The sequence below is a fragment of the Mollisia scopiformis genome (assembly GCF_001500285.1).
Source record: "Mollisia scopiformis unplaced genomic scaffold LY89scaffold_5, whole genome shotgun sequence".
In the NCBI taxonomy this organism is placed as follows: Eukaryota; Fungi; Ascomycota; class Leotiomycetes; order Helotiales; family Mollisiaceae; genus Mollisia; species Mollisia scopiformis.
The window spans coordinates 821360-848156 of NW_017263585.1; the positions used below are offsets into that span (position 1 = coordinate 821360).

Consider the following 26797-nt stretch of genomic DNA (forward strand, 5'->3'; position numbering starts at 1 on the left):
GGAGAAAGTAGCAAAGCCTGGGGAAGTGGCGGGTTAGAGACCAACGTTTCGGGTCTGGACACCTGACTGGAAGAACATGGGGAGGGATCTTGGACGCTCTTCTTGGAAGGAGCGACTTCTTAAAATTTGGGATACTTAAAAGCCTCCTCTGCCCCCTTGACTTTCTCACCAAGCAAAGATCTGAATTTTGCATATTCGAGACGCCATCGAACATAGCTTTTCTTTGTGCTCTCGTTCACCAATATATTACCATGGCTTTGGGCACATTCTGGAAGAAGTTGTACGTCCCTTTGAGAATTCTTATCTTGAAGAGCCATGCCTAACTCCAGAACGTTGCAGGTCGAGGACAAAACTCGCAATATTCATACAGACATTCAGTTTGATTGCCATATTTTTTGAGGGATATGACCAAGGAGTGATGGGAGGTGTCAGTAACGGAATCTATACTTGCATTTGAAGAGACACAAATCCTAACCGGACCATGATGTAGGTGAATGCTAGTCCCAACTATGTGACAGAAGTTGGCATTGGTCTCCCTGATGGAACAGTCACAAACACTTTCCATCAAGGCGGTATTGTATCCATATACTACCTTGGCGCAATTGTGGGAGCTTTTGGTGGTGGCTGGGTTGCAGATAGAGTTGGGCGTATTAATGGCGTCTTCTTTGCTGCTATCTTCGCTCTCATCGGTGGTGCTCTACAGTCTGCTACTCAGTCCTCTGACTTCATACTGGTCGCTCGAGTTGTCACTGGACTTGGGACAGGTGCACTTACTGCTATTGTCCCCGTTTACATTGCGGAGATATCCTCGGCCGGCCATCGCGGAGGCTTCCTTGGATATGTGTTCATCGCAAACTATCTAGGAATCAGTATCGCATACTGGCTTGGTAAGTTCCCCTTTTCAATCACCCTGTAGGATAAAAAAACTAACCGATGAAGATTTTGGGCTTTCGTTTGTGGATAATGGCATGTCTGCAGTCAGGTGGCGCTTCCTCCTGGCTTTCCAGTGCTTTCCAGCACTCCTTTTGCTTGCTGGGATCAAATTCCTTCCCGATTCTCCTCGATATTTGGCTTCAGTCGGCAAGTTTGAAGAAGCCAAAGAGGTAAGCGCGATATTTGCTTTATTGTAGTGAAAATACTGATTGTGTTCCAGGTGCTTGAGCACGTACGAGGGAACACTGGACCTGAAGTTGACAAAGAATTTCTCGAGGCAAGACATCCATCATCGGTCCATTGGTAGGTCGATGCTGACTTCTTACATTTAGATTTGTGCTGTTGCTGAAGGAACGAAGCCCAGTTCGCCTACACAGTTCATCAAAGTCCTCCTGGGACGTGCTACAAATGGAGCGCATCTTGGTAGACGTGCATGGCTTTGCCTTTGGCTGCAGATTATGGCTTCTTGGACTGGAATAACTGCAGTCACAGCATACTCTCCCGTCCTTTTAAAGCAAGCTGGCTACGGCACCATCAAGCAAGCCGGCTTGGCTGGAGGAATCAACACAATCGGCATAAGTGAGTCCCCTTGCAGCTCTGCTGCAACTGAATTAACACCTTGCAGTCGGTACTATCATCAGTGCTCAAATTGTCGACAAACTTGGACGTAGGCGATGCTTGATGGGCGGTGCACTTGGTCTCTTCATCGTCAACTTGATCGCAGCCTCCGTATACGAGGGATCACTCCACGACCCTTCCAAGGCATCCTCCTTTGCCCCTGCAGCCGTCGCCATGTTGTTTCTTTTCAACTTAATCTACGCTGCTACATGGGGCACTGTCGCTTTCCTGATTCCAACCGAGATATTCCCCTCAGAAATGAGAGCGCAAGGTAATGGATTTGGCATCACTGGATGGGCAATTGGAGTAGGATGGACGACCCTTGTTAATCCCGTCATGTTCGCTAATTTGGCGTCGCGGACCTACTTCCTCTTCGCTGGCCTCAATCTTCTCTGGATCCCGATCGTCTTTTTCTTTTACCCCGAGACGGCGAATCGCTCACTCGAATCAATCGAGGCCATGTTCGCGATGAGAAGTCCACTGTATTCCAAGATGGAGCAGGCATACAGAGCACAGGGTGATGTATTGGCCACGCACCACATGTCATTGTCAAGTCCTCAGGCTCAGGTGGGCAAGAAGATGGGTGGTGAGCATGATCAAGACTCGTTTGAGCATTCTGAGAAAGCGTCTGAAAATGTTTAGTGAACTCAGGTAATGCGTCCATAGTCTAGCTTACGATTCATGGAGATGTTAGACGCTAAAAAGAGATCAATAAACCATAGATGTTGCACTGTCAATCTAGATGGACTGTTCGTATTGAACATGTTCGATAACTCCGCAATCTGCGCTACTTGCGCGATTCGCGCGATATGTGCGAATTGCGCCCATCGTGCTTGAACGAATCACAAGCCAAGTTTCCACGTTGGAGCAAAAAAATGTGAGTGAGAAAGAACTATCTCAGACTCGTTTCAAACGAAAATTTGAATCAATCCCTTTGCAAGCATGGCAGAGCGTGTTATCAAGATCGATACTCGACTGAATGTGGTTGACTGTGGACGAGACCTTCGCGCGAACTGCTGAAGACTTTCGAAAAGTTGATGAGCCAGACAATTCTTGTAGCTTTGCTATGAGCTCTGCCAGACTTGGGTTGCAAGTCCTCTGAATGATGGACTAGCTGTGTTATCAAAACGACTTGCTGTTAAAGTATTGGCACCTGGTATATACATAGACGAGAAAGAAACGAAAGAATCAAATTCGGGTATATATAAACTCTCACACCTATCCAAACACTAACATCCACCACCTCCGGCACTCGCTCCCGCGCCACCAGCAACAGCACCATTCCTACTCCTCTTCGCCCTCCTCTCTTTCTCCATAATAGCAAGCATAGCCATAACACACAAAACCTCAAACCCCTCCCCAAGCCCCGCCCTATCCCCCAAGAAAGCCATCTTGCCCTTCTTATTCCGACTCATATCCGGATGCGTAAACGCAGCCACCACCTCTCCCGTCGCAACCCTGATACACTTCTTCCCATGACCCCTCCCATGCAATGACTGCACTTCCACACCCTGACTATTCTTCCACTCAAAAGCCTCCTTTCCGCCGGACGGCATCCGGGCGCTGAATCGTCGCGTGTAGGTAAATGCGCCGGAGCTCTCCATGGACGAGATTTGGTTGGGGGAGCCGGGGAGGTAAAGAGACATGTCGATGGTGGAGGAGAAGGAGTGGAAGTCTGCTGTTGCGAGGGGTGGGGAGGTGGAGAAGCGGGAGGAGTGCAGGACGACTGAGGGTTGGGAAGAAAAGCCGCCGTGGGTGCTGATGTAGAAGAGGGGGTTTGGGTCGTCTTTTTGGGAGGCGATGACTAGGTCTGAGAAGGAGCCGGAGGCGTGGTAGAATCCGAAGTTTTGGGGGAAGCGGAAGGGTGTTGGCTTTTCATGTGTTAGTGTGAGGATCTTGAAGGGAGTGCAGATTTGTATAGAGATGTTCAGAGAATCAATTGAAATCTTGGGATTTAGATCTCTTGATCTGTCTTAAGAAATGTGGGAGAACATCTTGAGTCAATCAATGGAATTGACGTACCTGTGCCGGGGCTTGAGGGAAAGCCTTCAAGTCTTGAGAACCATCTTGAGAAGCAGCGACCTCATACGAAGGAGGAGGAGCTTTCTCATTTACTAATGTCTGGCTTGACTGTATACTAAATGCGTAGGTCGACATGATGATTTTTTAATGTTAAGTTATTGTCTTCGAGCTCTTTCGGGGATATGCATGCTTGCTATATACTTTCTCGACAAGCATGTTTAGTTTCAAGTGTACGTGAAGAAGATCGTCATCGTATTGCAAGGCTGAGTGAGAAGCGAGAAGGAAGCTGCCATGGCGGAGTCCGGCAGCGATCACCATGCTCTGACGCTGAAGTCGGCCAATCACGATTCTATTCAAGATGCAGTAGCCGGAAGGAGAAACTGGAATTGCACTCAGCCCTGCGCTTCCATGCAGTGATCGACGACTTATGCGGCGTTGTGCACTAACACTTGGAGTTGGGAACCAAGCATTTGGGGTTTGGGTGTACCACGAGACGTCTGCCAAGGAATCCTTCTGTTGCCTGGGAATCCGCACTTCACAAGTGGCGACTAGGTGCACAACTTCAGCTACAGCTCCATTTTTACAAAGGAAATAAGCATGTGGGAACTACGACCCTTCAATTGGAAATGGTCTTAATGAGATACTACCACAAAATTCAATTGTACTTAAGTCAAAAGCTCAAGGTTGAAGTATCGCAAGCTTATGCAAGCACTTTACTCGCCCTCATCATTGAACTCCAACCAAACCATGTCCTCCAAGTCTACCTCTCCATGGCCTTTCAAGCACCAAAAACCTTCTCAGGACCAAAGAAGAAATACCGTGACCAACACAAAGCGGAAAATGCTGCTCTCCCCACCCTCCACTTATGGTATGCAAATCACTCGCACAAACACCACAAGCCAAGATCTTGATATCAACGTCGTGATCCCCGAATGGTTTTGGTTTGAATTCGTTGAGGTGGAATTCAGTCCATTTCTTGGGGTCTTCGATTTGGAAGCCTGAAAAGGTTTCGGGGTAGACCATTTTGTGTTGTGTGATGAGAGATGAGGCGAGGGTGGAGCTGTCACTTGATTTCGAAGAACGAAAGAAGAATAGAAAAGGATGAGAGGAAAAGGATCAGAGGAAGAAGAGAAGGACGAAGACAGTGGTTCTTATATAGAGATTCCAAACTGCGCACTACGTCCACCTCAAGCCACGAGAGTAAAACATCTCAACGATGGCGTAAAACGGCGAATCAGAATGACAACCCACCATCTGCTCCGGTCCCAAGACCCACGCAAACAACTCAATCGAGTCCCTTCAAGACAGGATATTGTCCGTATGAAGAGGCTTGTTTGCAAAATCGTAAAAATTAAAGCTTGGGAAGTTCTGCCATCCGATCGCGGTCAGCGGCCGAAGTGGGAGTTTATCCACCAATCAAATCATCAAAAAGGAAAAGCCTCAAACTCGAGAAGAGGACGTGATAAACATTATTAACATGAGACGGAACATTTTGATGCATGCACTTATAAAAGGGGATTCTTGAGAAGCTTGATCCATTGAAATTCACGCGATTTCGAGCCCTCTCGACTAAGCTAAAGTAATACTACAAGGTACGTTGACTACAAAATTATAGCTTCATGTGGCATCCTCCGGAAAAGCGAGCAAAGCAGACCAAGTGATCCACCGATATCAAAGGACTCCATGACCCCAAAGCACCATACTCCGGGTATTGAATAGCGGCGCGGAGATCTATGATACAGTATCAAATACATCTCAACGAAAAAGGCTCGCCTCCATCGTTTTCTTAGCTTCAAATTCATCGTCTGCCCTTTCCTTTCTTCTTGGCTTTGCTTTTCTTCGGCTTTGTGGGACTAGCAATGACAGCTCCAGCAGCTTCTCCAGCAGCCACATCTGCTCCTAGGCCTCTAAGATCATCCTCATCCATTTCGCTGAGCTCCTCGCTGAAACTCGACATGGCATCTTTGCCCGGAATAAGACTGGTTCCTTCTGGCTCGAAATCCTTGACGTACCAAGGAATACCACCATTGGTCAGAATGTCGGCATCCGTGTTGGTATCACCATTTGAGACTGGTGGTGTTGGAGGAGCAGGTTGTACAACCTCAGGAGCTTGCACATAGCCGTTCGTGTCAGGAGGTGTATTGGTAGATTTTGTGACACTGGCCTTTGATGGGGAGCTCTTGTTGGCCCGAGTAACAGGACCAGTATCAATGGTGTCATCAGCAGGAGTTGCAGCCACGATCGTGTTTTCGTCTTCGCCTGGAGCATTATCATCCTGCATATCCACATCGGCAGAGTCGCCCTTATCGTGCTCATCAATAGTCTCAGTCGAGTCCCCATTCACGTGGATGGTGCCATTTCCATTAGACTCAGCCAATTCAGCATCGTGCTCGACTTCACGTTCGCCAACAGAACCATCACCCAGAGACACGGAAAGTGAGTCGTTACCTGCTTGTAAACAGGAGTCAAGTAATTGTTCCAGAAGCTTGATCTCTCGGTCCACTGGTTTACTACTGATCTCAGCCTCAGCGCGAACTGCAGCTTCTAGAAGTGGCTGGACAGCTTTGACTATTCTCTTGGCTAGTCGTCGACGCTCTTTCATATCCAGTGGAGTCTTCTTGATGTTAGATGATCTCTCGAGTTCTTTGGAAGCTGCCGTTTCCGGCTTGGGAACTGGTTCGTTGATAATTCCATGTCGGAATACTTCGCTAAAGTCATGTGAAAATGACGTTGCAGTGGTGTAGAAGCGACCATCGACTCTTCCTTGGAGCTTGAGCAAAGCATCCGTGAAGACCAATTTAATATCAAGTCTAGTATCGGTTAGTAGATGTATGGAGGGGAGGAATGTCAACGTACACGAGAGACTTATCAAGCACAGGAGGTAAGAACTTGGCAACAGGGAAATAAACCGTATCCACGACGTCAACCTCCAATCGGACTCCATTCATCTTCTCTGCTTCACGCAAGACAATATCGTCGGCAAGAACTTTTAACTTTTCCAAGTCTTGTACCAGATTCTGTGCGAATTCGATGCGTCTTTGAAGTCTCGGTCGACCAGCATGGCCCATGCCTGCGAAGTTTCTGCGAGTAATCTCCATGGAAGAGAATGTTTCCATTTGTAGTTGCAGGCGTTTGAGTAAAGCTGCACCACGGCGGGCTTCTCGCTTCAAGGTCCAGTAACGACATGCGTCAGCAGCATAATCCTTACGCTTATGGATTGTAAATCGCTGAAGGGACTTCTCGACATTATCAAAGCAGTACTTTGGAATGACAGGCGCTCCCGAAGGAAGTTTCCAGATTGACTTTTGAGGTTGGTTCCCTTTCTTCTTGTTGTCACTGAGAGTCAATGCAACTTTCGCACCAGTGAGTTGTGATTCATCAGGTTGGTGTTCAGTGACAGCATGCCGATGGGTAGCAGCCATCGCAAGAGCTGAAGCTTGACTATCAGCCCAGAGTCGTCCACGCATCGTCCGCTTGTAGAAGTTTCTGGCATCCCGGGCGGCACGAGCAACGTCGTTCTCCTTGGCATAATCAGAGGGGCAGTGCTTGTCACAGAATGCTTTCAAAACAGTGGAACCGTCGAGGACAGCCAGAGTGCCATGCTGGTTTTTCATCTTCAAAAAGAGTCGAGCTCTTCTTGCACATGTGACATGGAAAGCTTGGTAGCAGGCTTTGTTACCACACTGAATGCAAGCTCCCATCTTCTGATTGCACAAGTAGCAGGTTAATCTCCATCGATTCTTCGGTACCTTTTCAACTTCCATAACTGGTTCCATGAAAGTGTGGTTGCCAAGGGAGACTTCTGGAATCCACATGGCACAGAGTAAATGTGCCCATTTGGAAGCATTTGTCTGTTTGAATGCGCCATCGGTATTTGGACAGAAGATGCATGTCTGATGATGGTTAGCGACCGTCGCAAAGAAACAAAGACTTTACATACCGGAATGCCTCTCCCAATTAATTGGCATTTGCGGCATAACCATTGACCTTCTGGAATGAAAGGAACACCATAACACTCTTGATGCACAGCTAAATCGCAGCCGTCACAGAAGACGATGGCATTCGTGTTTTCACAGTCCCCATCGTCGCAAATAGCACATTTGCTGTCCTGTTCTTCGCCAACCTGAGGCTCACCATTGACAGCAGCAGCTGAACTAGATCTGGGTCGATGAGTTTGTGGTGGTTTAGGATTTGGTTTTGGTATGCGCTTCTCTAGCGCGTGCCATTCCTTCTCGATCTTCGTGATCGTGATCTCGAATATCTCTCGTGTGATTGGCTCGAAATCCAATGCTTTCCGCTCAGCATTATAGGTTTCCAACCATCTATCGTCTTGTTCGTCCATGTCATATTCAACTCGGCCGACACCACCACTTCCAAGAGTCACGATGGCTTCACCATCACCCTTGTATCCAGGGCCAAGATCCAGATCCTCGTCCAAGTTTCCGTCAGAAACTTTGATGAGAGTACGTTCCGGACGCACAAAGATATCGCTTTCTTGGTATCCTACATTGGCCATTGATTTGTCCACATATCGCACTAGTCCTAAAGCTTTATCTTCAAAGCGAGCAAGGGTATCAGTCTTTCTGTATGAAGGTTGTGGCAAAGTTAATCTTTCTTTGGCGTTTATATTGGTCACTGGGGGCATTATCTTGATGGCCTTTGGTGTGCTAGAACTGGGGCTGAGACCCTTTCCAAGTTTCGCCGCTCGAGCAGCAAAGAACGCAACTGGGTCTTTAGGCGGTCGCCCGGGTCTTCTCTTGCCACCACCAGGAGTTCCAGGTATGGCGAGGGTCAAGAGGTCACCATTCAAAGATCCGGTAGGAGTTGGCGCACCTTCACTCTTCGTCTTGGTGCCTTCGATGCCATTTGGAGTGCGAAGGCCGTTGGTGGAACCTTCCCCTGACTGTGGGGCTCCAGGGGTAACAGGTCTCGATTCTTCAATGCCTTCAACCTCAGCTGCGCTGAAGGCACGAAGTGCTGCATCGATATCTAGGTTGGGGTGGAATTCCTCCCAGGCACGTTCTTCTCGTGGCTTATATCCATCACTTTGCACAACCGCGGCGACCTGAGCGGCAGAGCTGAACCTCATAGGCGGTTGTTGTGAACGGGGAAGGACCGTTCGAGTTCTTGTACTCCGATCTCTTCTGTGGTAGATTTGGGGAACTATGCCCATGGCGGCGTTCTGGCGACCAATACGTCCCCTTGGGCCTATGTAGTTGTATCCTCCAGGGCCAGTGCCCCCTACCGGTATTTCTGTACCGTCTTCGTCAACGTATCGTCCTCCACCACCTGGACCACCTGGGATGTATCTTCTTTTCTTGGGAGGAGGCTCGGAGGAGGGATTCGCCGCGCCTGATTTGTCAGGAGCTGAAGCAGGCTTAGGACGCGTACTGCGCGCTCTGCTGGAAGCCGGTCGTCGTGGAGTGTCTGCCACAGGCGACATGTTGCTTGGGTTTATCTTTGTCACTGCAAGTTTGCGCGCTCGCTCGCTTTGAGGTTTGCTGGTGGGGCTCGGCGCGTGTAGGCCTTAAGGGTGAAGTGGAAATGAGTGGGCTGCTGGCTGGAGAATTGAGCGCATCGGAAATCGAAGAGGAGGGAATCTAACCCAACGCGTAATTCTTGTAGAAGATGTTCCCAGAACTGCTTGTAGTCGAGCGAATGCGTTGTTGACCCTGACAGTCGCAGAAGATCTCGAGCGTCGAGATAGAGTCAAGGTTGAGGTTTACGGTAAGGTTATATCGGGCCGTCAATTTATCCGGAACTAGTACTATACCGGCTCAATCTCGGAAGGAGCGAGGGGCAAAATCTGGGGTCACAGTTTTGTTTTCTATATAAAGTTTCTGCTGCTGTACATGAGGGGTTGTTGAAACCTTACACGGTTTTGAAAGTTGCGTTGAATTAAGATATACAAACAGTTAAAAAGGTGCCTCAGAGCTCTTATATAAAACTTTCGCAATCTTGGCCCTCCGCGACCACGAAATCATTGGTTATCAGATTCCTGGTAATGCGACACCTTCTCTCAGCCGGTGAAGAGCATGTCTCAAGCATCCAGACTTCACTGTCGTACTGTTATCCGCACGAACGACCTACATGCACGTTAGAGTTAACATATACTTGTTCAAAGATCCTACTCGAATGATTCTCAACACAAAGGCTTGAAGTTGGAAACTCACCTGCGTTCACCGGTCGCTCCTGGACATTGGAAACAAAGCTCCAACTTCTTCTTACAAACTCAGGAGTTGCATAAGACGATTAAAAACAGATAAAACTTGGAAGCTATAAGTTTATGCTTCACCACATCTCATTGTGTATCTGAACAAATTTTATACCACCCATTTTTAATTTGTCTATCAATAACTGAAAGCTCGGAATTCTACTGTAAGAAACAATACTCGCTGCCGATTTACATGCGCTCCACTTTCCTGCAGTCCTTTCGGGTCGCGTTATGGATCCTATCTTCTCCTTTCTGCATGCTCATTGGTGTTCTACCATATTCTGCTATGAGGGTTTGCAGTCCTTAACACTCCGTCTGCAGCTGCTTGCTCGACAAATATCATCAACTAATTTGGATCCAGCGCCGTTGTATTTGAGTACCAGCGAAAATTTGCTCCATGCTTTGCATTCCACTTGAGGACATGATTGCCAGCCAGCAACAACACTCATGTTTGCGTCTATCTTCGTTATTTCAGAAATTCTGAAATGCACTTCGATAAGATAAAATTCGCTCAAAACAATCAAAGGAAACCCTAGGCGCTCGTTCCTCGAAACATTGGATCCGTTGTGCAACACGACTGGAGTGCTCAGAAGGGATATATCTGGGAGGATACTGACAGGAATGACTTATCGTCACATCCAGCAGAATTGCCAGGACGAAGGAGAATATCATTGAAGCAAACAACACGAGATGCCTAGAATGCTTGGATAGCGCAGGATGAATCATTCACCGAAATTCAGATGCTGTCAATGCTGATCGAACAGTCAACAGAGCAGGAATTTCCGCATTCGTTTCTCTTCAAACTTTCGCACTCCGAATCAACTCAGAAGGATCTTCCGCATTCTGTTGACTTCGCAGGTCCGTAAAGAAAAGCCTACGGCCCTTGGAGGTTGCAAGGCACTCTCTGGCGAAGGAAAAGACAGTATTCCAAAGCTATGATATGAGGCTTGCGTGGATATACATACAATCTACAAGGTATCCCTTTCGACCAACTACCACTCGGACAATTTGAAACAGCCAAAGAATGCACAAAGATTGTGATGAGGTCAATCATTTAGAGCATGCTGGATGCTCTGATCTTTTGTATGTTGGACTCATGGTCTTCCTCTTGGAACGTTCGGGCGCTCGTATGCAGCTAAGACTTCGCTGACCGATGGCCGCATGCATGACTGCCACGCACCAAAATAGGTACCACCACGCCAATCATCAACTGTAATTCTAGGATTTACCCTCCTTCACGAAGAAAAGAGACGGCCCAGCATGTGCAAGGCAAGATAAAAGCTGTCTCTCTCCACCAACCACAGGGGATAATTGACGCAAGGCTCGAGTGAATGAGAAGTGAGCCTTGCAGTAGAGCATTGCGCAAATCTTATCCCGAAACCTTCGAATTAAGACAGCTGGTAGGGCACGGAGATGGAATATAATTGTTGGGGACGTCCGGGTCGAATGACATCAGGTTCCTCGAGCTCTCAAAACTCGAGTCTTGATATCGTCAGTCTGTCGCATTCAACGACTAGCACGACTAATAATTCCACAAGACATGGCGCTGTTGGCAGCAAAAAGATCGCCACTCCCAATGACGACTGTGTAACCTCCCAGAAATAAGGGTCCAGTCAATCAAAAATGGCAAACTTACACATCTGAATCGGGTTGTGAGGAAGCCGTGTAGATCTCGCTTGGTAGACTTCCCGAGCACTACAGTGAAGATCGCACCCACTCAACTCACAAGCTCTATCTCGCTGACGCAATATCTTCGAGCTTCGAAGTTTCAAGCTGGTCCACAAATCATCAGGAATCGAGTCACCATGAACCACAAAATCGGGGACGCATAATAATCCACCAGCAGAAACGGCAATCTGCATTCGATCTGCCAGTTGTGCAGAGTATCACTGGATCTTTTCAACCTTTGCCAAGGCCCACCACGCCTGCAGTCTCCCGTCTCCGGACTCACCGCACTCTCTAAATATTTGGTATTGCATCTTCACATGGAGCCCCACAAACGGAAGAGGGCCGCGAAACTTCTAGTGAGTTCAACGGTGAAGCCATCATGACTTCTGGACTCTTCCTCTTACTCCGCAAGTTGTCTCTTGCCTCTCAGCCATGCTGTATCCTCGTGGGCGCCGAAGAGACCGTCCTCGACTCATCCAGCTCTCGCTAATGCACAGCATGGTGGTGCTGAAGAGTCGCAGCCCGAAAGATTGGTTCTGTGCGATCCTGGACGACCGACCCGATCGGGCATTGGGAAATGGCTGTACATGGTTAAACTCAGATTCCAGTTACCAATGATGTTGCGATCTGCACGATCCAAGCTGGCATCCCTTGTGTGGATCAATCAAGGCTCCATCCACGGGGATTTAGACGCTTTGACTGGTTCCACGAGATGGGAGAATGCATTGAGGGACACATGCAGATGCAGTATCTCAAGCTGCCAAAGTCACACTGGGCCGCCAATGCTCGGAGTTCTTGTGGAAACCTTGAGATTGTCTTTGCTCGAGCTTGAATGGTCGCTCAGTCCTCCTGTTACTTTCGCCTCCAGAGTCTCTCCTATCCTCCGGGAATTATGACAATGTCTGAGTATTTCTCCGGAACTTTCTTTCCAGAAGCTAAAGAACGTCTTTCTTTTTTGCGTATGGTCTGACTTTTGGATATGTTGCGATCCTACCCTGCTACTTTGATATTGATTGAAAATGCGAAAAGGAAAGGATCTCGAACCCTTATCACCAATATGTATTAACCCTCACCGAGGAGTGGTCCGCGAGGCTGAACGATGCTTTGGGAAGGAAAGTAACCAAAATGGCATTCCTGGAGAATCTAGGTTCTCTACCCATGGAGCATACCCTAACGATGCACCCTCGGGCATATCCTGGGAAACACTTTGGGGCGTGCTTTAGACCCTTTCTCTCCGCTGTCTCCCTCCCTCAGCTGACGCCACAACACCCAGAATTTTGTGATTCGAGCAGCACAAGCCCACAGAGTCGACGTGGACCCCCGCAAGCTGCAAGAAACCTTGATAGTAGACTTTTGTTATCAATAGTACATTTGCGGGTCCGCCCATGGGCAAAAAGACACGGATTCCCAGCTGAGACATTTGCATGCGCATATTATAAGAAATCGAACAATTCCTCCCCCCCATCAACTTTCATCTTGCTCTCCTTCTCCTGAATTCATGATTTCGATTTCTCGATTTGAGATCTCCAGCTATCGTTAAGCTTATTACTCAGGATTGGCTTCCGATTGAGACCTGATTGGTGTTACTGCACGCCGAGGGCTTTTCGCTTGTCAGGACGATCCCCTAAAGCACTAAAAGCGCCCCAACACTCACTGGCAGCTCCCTTCTGACGTCGCATACTGTCGATCAACAATTCTCTCGCTGAGAAAAATTGGTGACGGCACACAGTAGGAGAGGGAAAATATATCCGACTTAGCATTGATCAGGATGAACATTAGTCTGAACATGGCTTTAACAATGGCTGGCACCCCTCCAAAAACCCCCACCAGAACTTCCTCGCTTGCTTCAACTGGCAAAGCTATCTCAAGACCAGCTTCGACAAACTCGAATTTCACGTTGTACAAGGGCTTCTCGGAAAGACCTTTGGGGTGGAAACACAGACGGTCATCAAAGCTTCCTACTCTAGGGTCGACAGCTAGCGATATGAGTGTAAGAAGATGGGATGGAGCTGCGCGCAGCTCAACAGAATGGGATGGTCTGAGAAGAGTAAGTCTCTAATTATTACCTACAAACGTGAATGTCTTCAATTGACACAATCAGGATCCCGAATTATGGTTTCCAAATGGAAATTGTCTGGTTCACTTATATGAACGAGGACAGTCAAGGAGAGGTCCTGCTTTCAAACTACCAATGGATGCGTTGATTGCAACAAACTGCTACCCATTAATCAAGAGGTTCTTGGTTGAGGATCCGGCCGAGTCTCCTGTTTCCCAATCCAGCTCCGAGGATGGATATTTCTACGACAAGAAGAAAACATATGAGCTCTACATACCAGCGCCACTAAACGCAGAGCGAGGCGAAGCATTTCTTTACCATACCGCAACACGAAATCTTTTGGCGTGGGTCTTCGGAAAGTCACTGGTTGGCAACCATCTTGGGGGCGCTTTGGTGGGTCTCCTAAACAGTATGGTGGAGTTTAGGTCGCTGGGCGAGGACAACATTGAGGCGATTATGGATTATATGGATGAGGAGGGATATGCGGATATGAGGAACAGCCCCGATCACGCTCTCGCTATTCTATTCTTCGCGGAGCATTTCCATTTCAAGGACCTGTGGATCGATGCTTTTGCTCACTGCTCTGGCATGAATGAAAGATTGCCTGCTAGTGCTGGATTTGATGTATGTGGTAAACGGAAAAGTTTTGAGATACTTACTGACCAATATTACAGTTCATGAGCAGAACATCACGCGCGCTCGTGACTCGATCTCGATTCGAAATGAACATGCGACTCGATTCTTGCGGCAGAAGGCTCAGTGCCTTCCTCTCGGATGACCTGTCTGATGCGCATCTCGGTCTTTCCAGCGGTGCACGATCTCACCTCGACAAGTTCCGCTCCTTTCTCCAGTCATATTATGTTGCTAAGCTTGGGTACTATCCTCCAGCTTCTGCCGAAGCTGGCTCGGCAGCTTTCCCGAAGCCTATCTACAGCCAGATGTGTACCGAGTTCCAGAAACTTTACGACTTTCTGGTGGATCCTAGTTGCACAGCTGAGGATACCAGCCCTCCCATCTCACAACAAGGCGGTATTTGCGTTTGGCAAAACGTGCAAGCTTTTGATCTACGACACAAATATCTTCCATTGATGCATCCACTTCCTCTCCTGCCAGAGGTAGAGGAGGCAGCTTCTCCGAGGTCTGCTTTGAACAGGCGATTTAGCTTCGCACCAAAAGCGGACAAGATGAAGCCTGATCCTCGTTTAGTTACTTTCTCGTCACTGTCTAAGGCGACGAATCGCAGCAACCAGTCACTTCTAGAGTGCTCGCTTGTTAGAGCTTACCGAGGCTTCGAGAAGGACTGTATTTTCTCGCCCAGCAAAGCAGATAAGCACGACAAGCTCTCATTCACCGATGCCAGAAAAGTCCGTTGGATCTTGGTATATGCCATCTTGCAGACACTCCTCTCAGCAACCAGAGTGCCAGAGCAAGTCCGAGATACCCAGAATGTCCCATATAGCCTCAGTGTCATTGTGGCCGGATGTCCACCATGGAAGGGAGAGCGGCCATACGAAACGTTGATCCGCACGCAAACAGATCAAACGAAGGAAGACTTTAAATTTGCCCAAGAGAAGCCAATTGCACAAACCGCCCCCGTCACGCCCCTTGAGATCAAGCCAGATATCGACTATTTCGCGCAACACCACAAGGCAGATCATGTTCGCAAGGGCAGTGATGGATCCATCAGCACCGGCGGAACAAACAGCTCGAAGAAGAGCTCAGTCAGAAGAGCGCTCAGCACACTCGGCAACATGCCTGAACTCCGCCATCCTCGACCTCAACGAGCCTCGTACCATGAGATCCTTGTCCACGGCTACGGTAACGGCACGAACGAAGTCAGCATCACCGCCGAACCAATATCTGCAGACGATAATTCGTCTCGCCGAAAGAACTCCTCGGATTCAGGCACGTCTTCTGTTGAGGACCTTTCATCGAGATGGTCGAACACAGATGCTGCTGACAGTCCTACAACTTCTTTGTCGTCGAGTCGACGAGGATCAGATGCTTCCGTCAAGGATTTCCTTGAAAGTTACAACAGGCCGATGACTGCACCAGCTCATCTCAGGATGGGGAGTATATCCAGCACTGCCTACTCTGCAAGCGTGTATGAAGACTCCACTCCCGACGCTCTCTCAATGGAGAAGCTTCAAGACGAAGTCATGCGCGTCACCAAAGAGATAAAAGTCGAATGGGAAGAGAAAAGTGGAGGACCAGCCAACGATGAATTGTTGGCGTATTTGAAAGCTTGAACGATAAAATTGGAGGAACACAGAACAAATCGAACATTTCTTTTGTTGGAATAGGATGGATGGAGTTTAAGCGGATTTTTTTTTTTTCGAAAACTGGAGCAAACTACTTTGCGGATACCCTACGCTCCCTTATATTTTTATTGGACTACCTACCCTGGATGGGTTTCAGATTGGATTAGTGGCTGGCGGAATATTGTATAATCTCTAAAGCTTAATGTATTAGTATAAGGATAGTTTCAGAATGGAGAATGATCTTCAACTCAATTATCGAGATGCCACTGTAGATTTTCAGTTTTTGATGCCCAGAAATGATTTGAATAATTGTAATGAATTACAATGTGCCCTATGAGCTGGAGTCTTTTCTCCAAAACATAAAAAAATACCGATGCTATGTTCTTGGAATAGGTCAGACACCGAGTTAAATTCAATATCCAGGACGAAAACAATATTTAGTTGAGTGTCAATGTTCGTCATGTTCTCGTCGATGGATATGCTCAAAATGTCCGAGTTGACTTATAATATCTGACATCTGCTCAGAGACTGAAACTTAAAATGGGTAGGAGTAGGAAAATATCGTTCTCCGTAGGATCAAATCTTCAAGAGATAAATACAAAGTCTCATGAGTGAAATTCCCCAGATCTCTTTGTCGCAAAACACGTCGTCGCCACCCCTGTCTAGCGCGTCTTCCATAAATCCACAACCAAAAAGCATCTCTCCCAAACCCCACATCCTCTTCAACCACCATGTCCTCATTTACGCCCTACACCTATTTTCAATGTCCCTGTACCGAAGCCTCTCTGCCTAACCACCGAAACCCCTCACAAGAAGAGCCATCCTCCTCAGACGATGACCGAACATTCGATCCGCGAGCTCCACGAGCAAACTATAGCTTATACCCCCTCGAACACTTATTCTACTGTGAAGACTGCCACCAGATCCGATGTCCGAGATGTGTATTAGATGAGATCGTGACATGGTACTGCCCGAATTGTCTCTTTGAGGTGCCGAGCAGCAGTGTCAAGGCGGAAGGAAATAGGTATATCCCTCTTTACATCTGCGAGCTATATAGAAGCTAATCAGAGGGGACAGATGCACGCGCAGTTGTTTCCAATGCCCAGTATGCATCGCACCTCTCTCCGTCAGCAGCCTCGAAGCTCCACCTACCGGTCTAGGATATGAATACGCACCCCAAAATGGCCCTTTCGTCCTGAACTGCGGATACTGCTCTTGGAGCTCCAAAGAAACCGGAATAGAGTTCGAAAAGCCGAATGGGATATTCGCACAACTGGCAAGGGTCAAGAATGGAGGAGAACCGATACTCACAGCGAAAGAACGAAAGAAGGATCGTGAGAGGAAGAGGGATTTCTCTGGTACTTCTGCAGAGAAGGAGAGGGAAGAGACGCCTGAGGTTGAAATACCCAGGGAGCCTTTGGATCCAAATGAGAAGCTGGATCCCGAGAGTCAATTTTCGAATCTGAAGGCGTTCTATCAGGGCCAGCTTGCAGAAGCTTCTCCTGCGTCGGCGTTGGGATTTACTGGGGATTATGGCTATGGTTCTCCAGGAGCTTTGTCACGGATCATGGGTCTATATACAGGAAGCACGGCGTTTGATAAGAAGGTCAAAGCTAAAGCGGGCACTATGCGAGAAGCTCAAGATGCGCTCGAAGGCCTTCAGCTCACTACTATATCTGAGGAAGAGGAAGCTCTCACAAAGCTACGTACTGAAGGCTGGCACTGCACATCATCCGCTTCCCAACGAGCAGAGTTCCTCAACACCAACGCTCAATTCATCACCGAGTTACGACCCGTAGCCTATCTCCTCCGAACGAAACGCTCAAAACGCTGCAGGACGTGTCGTCACATTCTCTCCAAACCTGAAAGCAAAGTCTCCACAATACGCTTTAGGATCCGTCTTGTAGCTTTGAACTACATACCATCCATCTCCATAAAGCCTCTGCAACCAACATCTTCTGCATCCTCACTGCTTCAGCCCATGAGACCGGTACAATTCCTGCTAACCTTCAAGAATCCACTGTTCGATAGCGTGAAAGTCACATTAGCAACCCCGACCAAAACCCCAGGCCGATTCGCAAGCAAAGTCACCGTCCTGTGTCCACAATTCGAAGTAGGAGCCAACACAGACGCCTGGGACGAAGCGCTCCGTGAAGGTACGGGCGAGAAGCGCCGCACGAAGGCAGAAGCCAGTGAAGGACAGCATCAAGCTGAAGCTGGGAAGGTGTGGGAAAGAGGCAGGAATTGGGTTAGTGTTGTAGTTGAAGTTGTACCTGCGTCGTTACATATTGGTGGTCCGGAGTTCTTGAAGAACGAGGAAATGAAGGATGACGAGGGTCCGTTGAAGGAGGATGAGGATGTGTGTGAGATTCCGGTGTTTGTGCGGGTTGAGTGGGAGGCCGATGCGGCGCATGATGAGAGTGGGTTGGGAGGAGGGGGGAGTAAGGAGAAGGATGTTAGGGAGAAGAGGGAGTTGGCTTATTGGTGTGTGCTTGGTGTTGGGAGGATTGCTAAAGTGTAAAGAGAGATTATCAGTGAGGCGCAATATACCCATTTGTTATTTTGCACTTGGAAACTCCACAGACTATGAAATTCAAGAGAGTAGGGTGGTGACAAGCCGTGATATATTCGCCAGCCTATCTATGCCTAGCTACGCATTCCCATATCGAAGAGAGCCAAGCCAGCGCAAACCCAAAGAAGCACGCAACTTTTCCCCTCTACATGCCATGCCATGCAACATCTAGTACTCAGCCGTACCACTTTGCGGGAATTCAAAGCCAACACCTCTCCCAGTCAACTTCTTGTAGACCTCGGAATAAGTATCGAGTCTGTGATCCACACCACCCTTCTCCTTCTCATCGAGCACAACCTTCAGCATCTTGCTGCCATCTTCCTTGGTGCGCAGACGCTTGCCGACGATCTCGACCGGGTACACGAGGTCGGTCAGGATGGCGTCGTGGACGGCGGTCAGTGTTCGCGAGCGGGGACGCTTCTGCGTGAGCGAGGTGCGGGAACGGTTGCTGCGCTTGGGACGGGGGAGGATGCGGCGCGAGGCGAGGATCAGGACGTGGCGGTCGGAGAACTTCTTCTCGAGCTCACGAGTAAGACTGTTTTCCTCTCATCAGCACTTGCACAGAACTCAATTGGGAGAGGGGGACGAGGGGGGCAAAGTACGTACCGTTGCTGCACACGGTGGAAACCCTGGAGGGATGGGACGGGGACAAAGATGACAATAGCCTTCCTGCCGTGGCCGACTTCAATCTATTCCGAAATTGAAAGTCAGCATGCGAGCTCCAAGATATGGACCGCAACCCGTCCGATTCCACAATTGGGAGGCGCAATGATTGCTGTACTGCTCGTAGAGCAGGGCCAACAACAACAGCACGCCGACACCCATAGCACGGTATTCTATCCTCTCTGTATCTCAACCAGTATGAATATAACCACCAATCCTATGCATGTCGACGCTCGCCGTAATCGAGGTGGAGAGAGGGGGCTGCGATGTTCTTCTGCTACGTAGGTGAATAATTTCAAGAGCTTACCTCTCGGGCAGAGACGAATTGAAGGGGTCGGAGAGCAGCCTTCAGGTCTGCGGTGTTGGTCTCAAGATCGTAGAGAGCCGTGGCGATGTTGTTCTCGAGCTCAGAGGGCTTTGCGCGGGAAGGGCTGTTCGCCGCGATCTTGTTGAGGGCGCTCATGATTGCTGGTTGTTGAGAGGTCGTCGAGGATGGAAATATCGCGAAAAGCAAGTTGTATGAATTTTAGATGTGTGGGCGAGATTTCGCGCTAGGCAATTTTTTAGCTATATAAGCGAGCAAGGATGATATTATCAACATGAGATACAGGTGCGAGATCAGAATTACAATTATTCTCACCACGGAAGATGACACCGAAAGAAGCATGAATGCAGACAATTCTTAATTCTCGAAGGGTTTTATGGTATGAAGCAGCCCATATCAGAGCCAGACTTCAAGTCGTACACGTGACTCTAACATTCTCAACCACTCATCCCATTTCCACCAGATCTTTACTACTATTATGCTATGAAGAACGCTCAATTCAATGCCCGCTCGCTAAATTGAAAGATCCACCCAAGTAACTCCAAGCTGAAAATTACCCCAGGTAATCCCACCGCCACAAATGAAATGGGTATCCTCCACGCAAATCGTCACCATGTTTGAAATTGCTTCCCAGTATCTAGTAACGTACCCGAAATCCAGTTCATAACGCCAGTCGAGAAATAGAACCTTTAGTGACTCTCTAAATTCTCAATGCCCTTGATCCTCTTGCCAAAGTCCATGATGAGGACCTTAGGAATTTGACCGGTGCTAATGATTCGTCGATAGTCGGACTTGGCTCCTAAGATCCAGCTTCCATGCCATTTTGGGAAATCAAGAATTGTCTTTCCAGAAGCCATGTCGAAAACTTTGATGTCTTGATCGTAGCTGCCAGAGATCAGACGTCCACTGATTGAGTCGATATGAAGTGATCGAACAAGACCCTCGTGAGCAGTGATACTCTTCAAATTTTCTCCCGTGTTGGCATCCCAGATATTGATGATCTTGTCATTTCCCGCCGAAGCAATGAATCTCGAATCATCCGAAAATTGGCTGCAAGCAAGACCCTTGGTATGGCCAGTAAGCTCCTTAATATTCTTGCCGGTATCAATGTTCCACAGCTTGACTTTGAAATCGCCACTGCAGCTGACGATAGTATTTCCTCTCAACTGAACAGCATTCACTGGGCCGGTATGACCTCTCAATTGCTTCAGCATCACTCCTGTCTCTCGTTCCCAAACACAGATACTAGCATCCTTCGAGCATGTAACAATGTATCGATCATCGAAAGCAAGATCAAGAACGGCACCGGTATGATGAACAAGGCGCCGAATAGGAGTATATCCGTTCTTGATATCGTATACAATGCATGTACTGTCAGAAGATCCAGTGACCAATATATTCTCGTCATATTGTAGGCACAAGATAGATTGTTCATGATACATGGAGAAGGACACCGTCGCAGGAGTAGACTCAGCAACTCGCTCATCCTCTCTGTGGGGTAAGATCGCATAGTGCTGAGTCCTGCCGTCTTCGTCGAACAGGACGATAGGATTGTTGACCACATCTGGAGGTCCAATGACCAAGGTGCAAACAGAGGTATGCATGTCCCAGACACGGATAGTCTTGTCTCGAGATCCTGTGATGATCTTTCTCCTATCGACTTGTTAGCATATACGCGTGAAAGCGGGTCAAGGATACGAACTCATCAAATTGGACGCAGTAGATGCTGTCCAAATGACCGATCAGCATGGTGGCTTCCGCGACACCTGTCTTCCAATTCCGACGCAACTGCTCCCTAACTCTATAAAGATCCTTCCAGTCATTGTCGGCTTCGAAAGCTGGCAGCCCAAGTCCAGCACCCAGTTGGAGGGGCTTTCCAGTAGCAAAGGTCTTGGTTTGCTCTCTTAGGAAGACCTCGCGCCAGATATGCTGCGATTGGGTGACTTGTGCCCATTTCTTCGAGACTCGAGCTGCACCCCGCAGTGTTCCATGATCCAAATGAGCAAGGATTTGAATTGCGAGTTCTACTGGCAGGTCGCCCACAAAATCCACGCGACTAATATCACTGCCGGGTGGTGTTTCCACAACGAATTCTTCGACCTGATCAGCCATGGTAACTGCTATGCCGATGCCACTTTCGTTCTCTCCAATTTGATCCTCCGGGAATAGAAACATGCGGTTTCTCTCGATATATTCGTTTTGCGCTGCTGCTGTCGCTCTAGCCGCAGCTCCACCGTAGCCTCGAGGAATTATAGGAGGAGCATTTCCGTTTCCTGGAATAGGGGAGAATAATAACTCTTGGTGGGAATCGAAAGGAACTTGACCTTCTTGATAGTCGAATGAAGGAGGAAGGAATTTCGAGCCTCTGTGGAAGCTAGTGGCCGTCTTCAATCTGCGCCATGCGGTCTGAGGCCGTTCCTCGACTGCGTGTGAATGACGACGTTGCCGATTCTTAATAGAGACAGATGCCTTCCTGAGCAATCCTCGAATTCCCCCAACCTTTTTGTTCTCCTCTCCGACCTGTGTTTCTGCTGGTTCTCTTCCAGCCAGGGACATAATTTGTATACCTTCGCTGAGCTCGGTGCTCCTGCTATCTAGTGGGAGTGATTGGAGACGTTTGCGGAAGGTAGGGAGGGAATGGTCAAGAGGGAGAGATCCCAGACGCTTTCGAAAGGAGGGCCTCGAGTTTGCGCCTTGGTCGAATGAATCATTCGGAGTATCACTTGCAGACGAGAAAGAGTTTTGCGCCTCTTGCGGCGCCCAATCCTCCATCCTGAAGACTCGACTCATGTTCGTAATTCGAGTTCAAAGTCGAATCGATCGTTGATGTGAAGAGAATAGGCGAAAGCGTAGCAGATCGAAAGTATGGGACCTTGGAAGTAGTGAGTCTCTAAATACTAGCTTACCAGACAACTTGCAGTCTGGACAAAGGTGCGGAACGACAAGTCAGTTTTCCGGAATCCGCTGAAGGCATGCAAACAATAATGACAGGAGAGCGGAAAGATCCAGGTCGCAGGTAGTGAATGGGGATTGTGTGGAGTGCAGGAAGGAAACAGAGACGAGCAGGGAGTGAGTGCTTGTATTATTATGCGAGTAAAGGCCGTTGTAACATGGAGGGTTGTCTCAATTGTAAACAAACCGGCCGAGGCGGCGAAAAAGCCAAAATTGGCACGTAATTTTCCTTCTCACGCCTCACGCCCTACTGTAAACGGCTAAGCCCTTGGGAATCTGGGGTCGTATTGGTTCCCTGAGACTCCCCGACCAGCAGAAGCCGACTCCTAAAATATCGGAACCAGACATTTTACAGGTCAGGTCAGTCTGTTGAATCTCTTTTTTCTCTCAGCGTCGGTCAGACCGAAAATATTACTGTGTCCTGTGCTGTGTCCTATCATGGCACAGTCCAGCGTGCAGCATCTGCTTGTTTTGCCAGTGCAGCGCAGCGCAGCGCAGTGAGCAGCATGAAGGTCCAGGCACCTGATTCGGCATCGGAAGAAGTCGTGCAGTGTGGCTGGAGAAAGGAGGTCATCTCTATCCCGGTCGAAAATCAGGGCAATACAGGGTTGAAGTGTTTCAAACCTCACTCGACTGACTTATGGTAGCGAAGGATCTCTCGTCCATCTCAAACCACACCTTGAATCGTTTACATCTCAGAATCGTCGACTCAAAATTCGTCACCAGAACACCCCAAAAAGCCATCGGATATTCCAGATTTTACGACGAGGGGTTCAGAATACGACGAGGCGTCTGCAGTGTGCACATCTCACGGATTCTCTCACCGCATTGTCCAACGAGATCGCTCCCTCCCCGCACCACCCTCAGACCTCTTCTTATCCGGCAACGATGCCTCCTCCATCTTTCAAGCTCCCCGCATACTACACCGCTTTTTTCTTGTTCATAGAACCCGTGAGCGCTCTTGTGGGAGCCTTTTATGCCCACTTTAGACCTCTAGAGTACTTGCGTTTGACGCATGCGAGTTCTGCTCCTGCATATGCGGCTACGATTCCTCTATCAACGTCTACCGTCCTAGATCAACTCTCCAACTTGTACCTGCTGTTTGCTATCAACGAGGCCTTGGTTCTCCGCTCGACTTCCGATCTCCGAGTTTGGAGGACCGTGCTGCTCGGGTTGCTCATTGCAGATTTTGGGCATCTTTATTCCGTCCGGCATCTAGGCACTGATATCTACTGGAATGCCTTGAAGTGGAACAAGATGGACTGGGGCAATGTTGGGTTTGTGTATGCAGGAGCAACGATGAGAATGCTCTTCTTGGCTGGTTTTGGAATGAATTCTGCGAGTGGAAAAAAAGCTGCTGTGAAAAAGACAGCGTAATGAATGTTTGCTAAGAACTCAGAGAAAATGCTGCTCATTCGTGTTTGCAATTCTGGCTGGACCATCTTGTTAGAAAAAGCAAATTCGTCAAATGCATCTCGAAGATCTCAACGCAGCCCACTTTTGGTGGCAAACCTCTTCCGAGGAAGAGATCAACCGTATTCACTATCTCAACTGTCTTCATATTCTGCTTCGAATTCAGCTACTAAGCAAATAGATTGACACTCACACGAGCTTTGGTGTAGTCACTTTGGATATACTGGCATCAGCCATGCTGTACATAATATCACATATGACCAACATGAAACGTTTCTCAGCAGCCACGATTCTGCAAGGAGTTACCTCTATGTTTCTTCAAGACCTGACATCCTGCATGAGATTCGTCATTTTTGGCTTTGCTTTTTCAGCCTCTAGTTTCTCGCTTTGCATTAGGTGAAACCTGAACACCTGGTTGGAGCATTCAGCTTTTTGTGTCTGCTTGCGTTTGTTAAAATGACTTAGATAAATGCTTGTTCGAAGATTAGATTGAGCATGGTTGAGTTCAGATCTCGAATGCTGAGGGTTACTTGCGAATGTGAGACTTCTGGGTAAGACAACAGGCGCCATGCTGCCAAGACCATCTGTTCCCCTTGGCTTCCCAAAGAAAGGCATCGTGAAAGTATTCGCAACTGTTAGGCTAGCTGCAGTATGTTATTTCTGATAGTAGACGGCCTTCAAATTCGTTGTTCTGCCAAAAACAGCTATAATGCTTCTATGTACTCGGTTACATCCGCCAAATGCGTGGTCAATTAGACGTTGAAGTCAGTCCCTGTACATTGGTCTGCGATCCAATAGTATAAGTATGAACCCCGCATATTTGAAATTATCAAATTGTCATTTGTGTCGCGTTTCTACCTGCTCTCTCAACGTCCATCGGTTCTGCTGTCTTTTGCCATCCTTTGTCGTTGCCCCTTTCATTAAGCGAGCGAGAGCGAAGCCGAAGTCGACGACAACACGCCAACAAAGATTTCCCAAACAGCTCTAAAATGGGAGGCCATTTTCGTAAGACTACGGAAGAATTGATACAATTCTGCTTCTGGGATAGTGGCCAAATCCGAACTGTGAATAAAGCTCTGTTGTGCTGAGCTCAGCTATATGGACAACCTAAGGAACTCTTGCAAACAGAAGCAAAAGTCGAGATAGAACCTATTCTTTCATCATTTAATCCCAAGGGTACATTTTAGCTGAGAACCTCGCGTTCATCTCATCTGATCAAACTGTCCTTTCATTACTCCTCGCTTAGCAAAAAGTCGCGATGCTTCAAAAAAATACAAGCCCTCAAAAACCCAACCACAACATACATCCACATCCTAGAACCAGATGGAAACAAAAACTCCAGAAAATTGGGCTTAAACCCCTCGATTTAATCTTGTGACGAACCCCAAAGTGGGAAAGGGACCTCCAGTCAATGCACAACGGATCAGGGGTTAAGTACACGAGGCGCACGCCATACTTAAGTCAGATCGTAAGAGCGGAGTTTGATTTCATCATGAAATGATATTGCCCAGCTCGTCCTTGCCTATCCTCCTAAACCTTCAATTTCAACTTCAACAACTTCTCCGCATTCCCATACGCAAAAGCCCTCAACTCCTCCCCACCCAACAACCCACTCTCCTCAATCTCCTCCACAAACCTTCTCCCCTTCTCATTCCCCGAAAACGGATAATCGATACTGAACAACACTTTTTCCCTACTCTTCCTCTTGCTCTTCAACAAACACTCCAACGCACTCAAACTAAACATCCCACTCGTCGTCACCCACAGATTCTCATCCCACACCACATCCAACCCCCTCTCCTTCCTCCCAAACATGCGCTCGCTCACCCCCAACAACCTCTCGTACTGGAACGGGAGCAATTCGCCCATATGCCCAATCACGATCTTCAGCCTGGGAAACCGATCAAACAAGCCCGCGCAATAGAGACGCAAAAACGTCAACGCGGTATCAACATGCCATCCCCACCCATACGCACTCAACGCCCCGGCTACACCACTATCGTAGTTTCCCTGGAAATGCGGCATCATCTCCTCCGCTGCAAAGGCTGGGTGGATATAGATCGGGACATCCAACGCCTCGGCCTTCGCGAACACGGGCCAGAAGAAGGCGTCGTCGTAGTACCGGCCTTGCATATGGTTATTCACCAACGCGCCCACGAAACCGAGCTCTTTGACACAACGCTCTAATTCCTTGGCAGCAGCTTCGGGTTCGCCCATGGGGAGCAGCGCGAAGGCAGCGAAGCGGGAGGGGTTTTGGGAGATGGAGGCGTGGAGTTCGTTGTTGGTTTGCGTGCAGAGGACGGAGGTTGTGTCGAGCGGGGCGTGGGAGAGCACTTGCAGGGCGACGCAGGAGGTGTCCATGTCGGTGATGCGTTCTGTGGAGAGGGAGAGCAGTTTGGCGCTTAGGTGAGGGGGGAGGGGCATGTGGGAGGAGATTCCGTCGGGGGCGGATGCTAGGGAGGTGGAGACGTAGTGCTCTTCGAGAGTGAGTAGTGGGAGCATGGTAGGTGGTTGGTGATTGTGGTGCTGAGAGTTCAGAGTTGTGGTTGAAGCGAAGTGTTTGATATGAGTTTTTGGGCTCAATGTATGTCTGAATGACTTGATACTGGTGATCTTGCAATACTTAGTTTGACTGTGACGTTGATTAGCGTTGATGTACGTCAAACAAGGTGAAGAATGAAATTATATACTTCCTGAACCTGAGGACTCCACTTTGCAAAACTCTTCTAGACATAGAATCTCTACCCTCAATTCTACATACTACACCTCTCTTATATATCAAAACCCTTCAGAACCTCCATCACGGGATTCGAGAAAGGTGGCGTCTGATTCGCTGTGAATAAGTCCGAGCTTAGATCCGAAGCCCAATCTTAGGGCCTGAACTCTAAATGTCCAAATTCCGCTTAGGTCCGGAACGCCCTCGGATCGAGAACCTATGAGTGATGGGTCAGGATCAGAGATAGCCGTGATATAAGTGGTCGATGAGAAAGGCTGCTCTTGATCTTTCCGAACTGGAGCTTGGATTCTTGCGAGACCAAGCCACAAGCGGGAATTTTGAACTTCCCGGAATACACTTGTGATGCCAAACAACTTTCACACT

At 48.4% G+C, this 26797-nt stretch overlaps 10 protein-coding genes across 10 annotated transcripts; 4 read left to right on the forward strand and 6 right to left on the reverse strand.

The window, feature by feature from the left end:
* Positions 1 to 251: 251 nt before the first annotated feature.
* On the forward strand, positions 252 to 2193 carry LY89DRAFT_694760 (major facilitator superfamily transporter sugar; the record flags this gene model as incomplete). Its single annotated transcript, XM_018216727.1, has 7 exons — positions 252 to 280; positions 340 to 427; positions 491 to 887; positions 940 to 1103; positions 1154 to 1210; positions 1266 to 1512; positions 1559 to 2193. The coding sequence occupies 7 exons, from the start codon at positions 252 to 254 to the stop codon at positions 2191 to 2193; spliced, it is 1617 nt and encodes a 538-aa protein (XP_018075497.1).
* A 486-nt stretch (positions 2194 to 2679) lies between these two features.
* Positions 2680 to 4000, reverse strand: LY89DRAFT_778759 (uncharacterized protein). The gene is made up of 2 exons (XM_018222239.1): positions 3574 to 4000; positions 2680 to 3422 (listed from the first exon to the last, which is right to left on the reverse strand). The coding sequence occupies exons 1-2, from the start codon at positions 3706 to 3708 to the stop codon at positions 2781 to 2783; spliced, it is 777 nt and encodes a 258-aa protein (XP_018075498.1). The 5' UTR covers positions 3709 to 4000; the 3' UTR covers positions 2680 to 2780.
* Positions 4001 to 4187: 187 nt separating this feature from the next.
* Positions 4188 to 4718, reverse strand: LY89DRAFT_681750 (uncharacterized protein). Its single transcript, XM_018214362.1, has one exon. It carries the CDS (start codon positions 4594 to 4596, stop codon positions 4300 to 4302), a length of 297 nt encoding a protein of 98 aa, XP_018075499.1. The 5' UTR covers positions 4597 to 4718; the 3' UTR covers positions 4188 to 4299.
* Positions 4719 to 5101: 383 nt separating this feature from the next.
* Positions 5102 to 9261, reverse strand: LY89DRAFT_778760 (uncharacterized protein). The gene is made up of 3 exons (XM_018222240.1): positions 7514 to 9261; positions 6430 to 7466; positions 5102 to 6383 (listed from the first exon to the last, which is right to left on the reverse strand). The coding sequence occupies exons 1-3, from the start codon at positions 9014 to 9016 to the stop codon at positions 5372 to 5374; spliced, it is 3552 nt and encodes a 1183-aa protein (XP_018075500.1). The 5' UTR covers positions 9017 to 9261; the 3' UTR covers positions 5102 to 5371.
* Positions 9262 to 12887: 3626 nt separating this feature from the next.
* Positions 12888 to 16018, forward strand: LY89DRAFT_681755 (uncharacterized protein). Its single transcript, XM_018214363.1, has 3 exons — positions 12888 to 13502; positions 13557 to 14135; positions 14186 to 16018. The coding sequence occupies exons 1-3, from the start codon at positions 13254 to 13256 to the stop codon at positions 15758 to 15760; spliced, it is 2403 nt and encodes an 800-aa protein (XP_018075501.1). The 5' UTR covers positions 12888 to 13253; the 3' UTR covers positions 15761 to 16018.
* Positions 16019 to 16503: 485 nt separating this feature from the next.
* Positions 16504 to 18293, forward strand: LY89DRAFT_705053 (uncharacterized protein; the record flags this gene model as incomplete). Its single annotated transcript, XM_018217423.1, has 2 exons — positions 16504 to 16796; positions 16850 to 18293. The coding sequence occupies 2 exons, from the start codon at positions 16504 to 16506 to the stop codon at positions 18291 to 18293; spliced, it is 1737 nt and encodes a 578-aa protein (XP_018075502.1).
* Positions 18294 to 18328: 35 nt separating this feature from the next.
* LY89DRAFT_609613 (putative 40S ribosomal protein S7) lies at positions 18329 to 19470 on the reverse strand (the record flags this gene model as incomplete). The annotated part of the gene is made up of 3 exons (XM_018210525.1): positions 18329 to 18879; positions 18951 to 19033; positions 19315 to 19470. The coding sequence occupies 3 exons, from the start codon at positions 19468 to 19470 to the stop codon at positions 18513 to 18515; spliced, it is 606 nt and encodes a 201-aa protein (XP_018075503.1). The 3' UTR covers positions 18329 to 18512.
* A 344-nt stretch (positions 19471 to 19814) lies between these two features.
* On the reverse strand, positions 19815 to 22430 carry LY89DRAFT_427899 (WD40 repeat-like protein). Its single transcript, XM_018207449.1, has 2 exons — positions 21035 to 22430; positions 19815 to 20985 (listed from the first exon to the last, which is right to left on the reverse strand). Exons 1-2 carry the CDS (start codon positions 22120 to 22122, stop codon positions 20022 to 20024), a joined length of 2052 nt encoding a protein of 683 aa, XP_018075504.1. The 5' UTR covers positions 22123 to 22430; the 3' UTR covers positions 19815 to 20021.
* Positions 22431 to 23172: 742 nt separating this feature from the next.
* On the forward strand, positions 23173 to 23661 carry LY89DRAFT_729946 (uncharacterized protein; the record flags this gene model as incomplete). The annotated part of the gene is made up of 1 exon (XM_018219421.1): positions 23173 to 23661. The coding sequence occupies one exon, from the start codon at positions 23173 to 23175 to the stop codon at positions 23659 to 23661; it is 489 nt and encodes a 162-aa protein (XP_018075505.1).
* A 1240-nt stretch (positions 23662 to 24901) lies between these two features.
* LY89DRAFT_639056 (putative metal-dependent hydrolase) lies at positions 24902 to 26516 on the reverse strand. The gene is made up of 2 exons (XM_018211601.1): positions 26388 to 26516; positions 24902 to 26329 (listed from the first exon to the last, which is right to left on the reverse strand). Exons 1-2 carry the CDS (start codon positions 26429 to 26431, stop codon positions 25228 to 25230), a joined length of 1146 nt encoding a protein of 381 aa, XP_018075506.1. The 5' UTR covers positions 26432 to 26516; the 3' UTR covers positions 24902 to 25227.
* Positions 26517 to 26797: the final 281 nt, after the last annotated feature.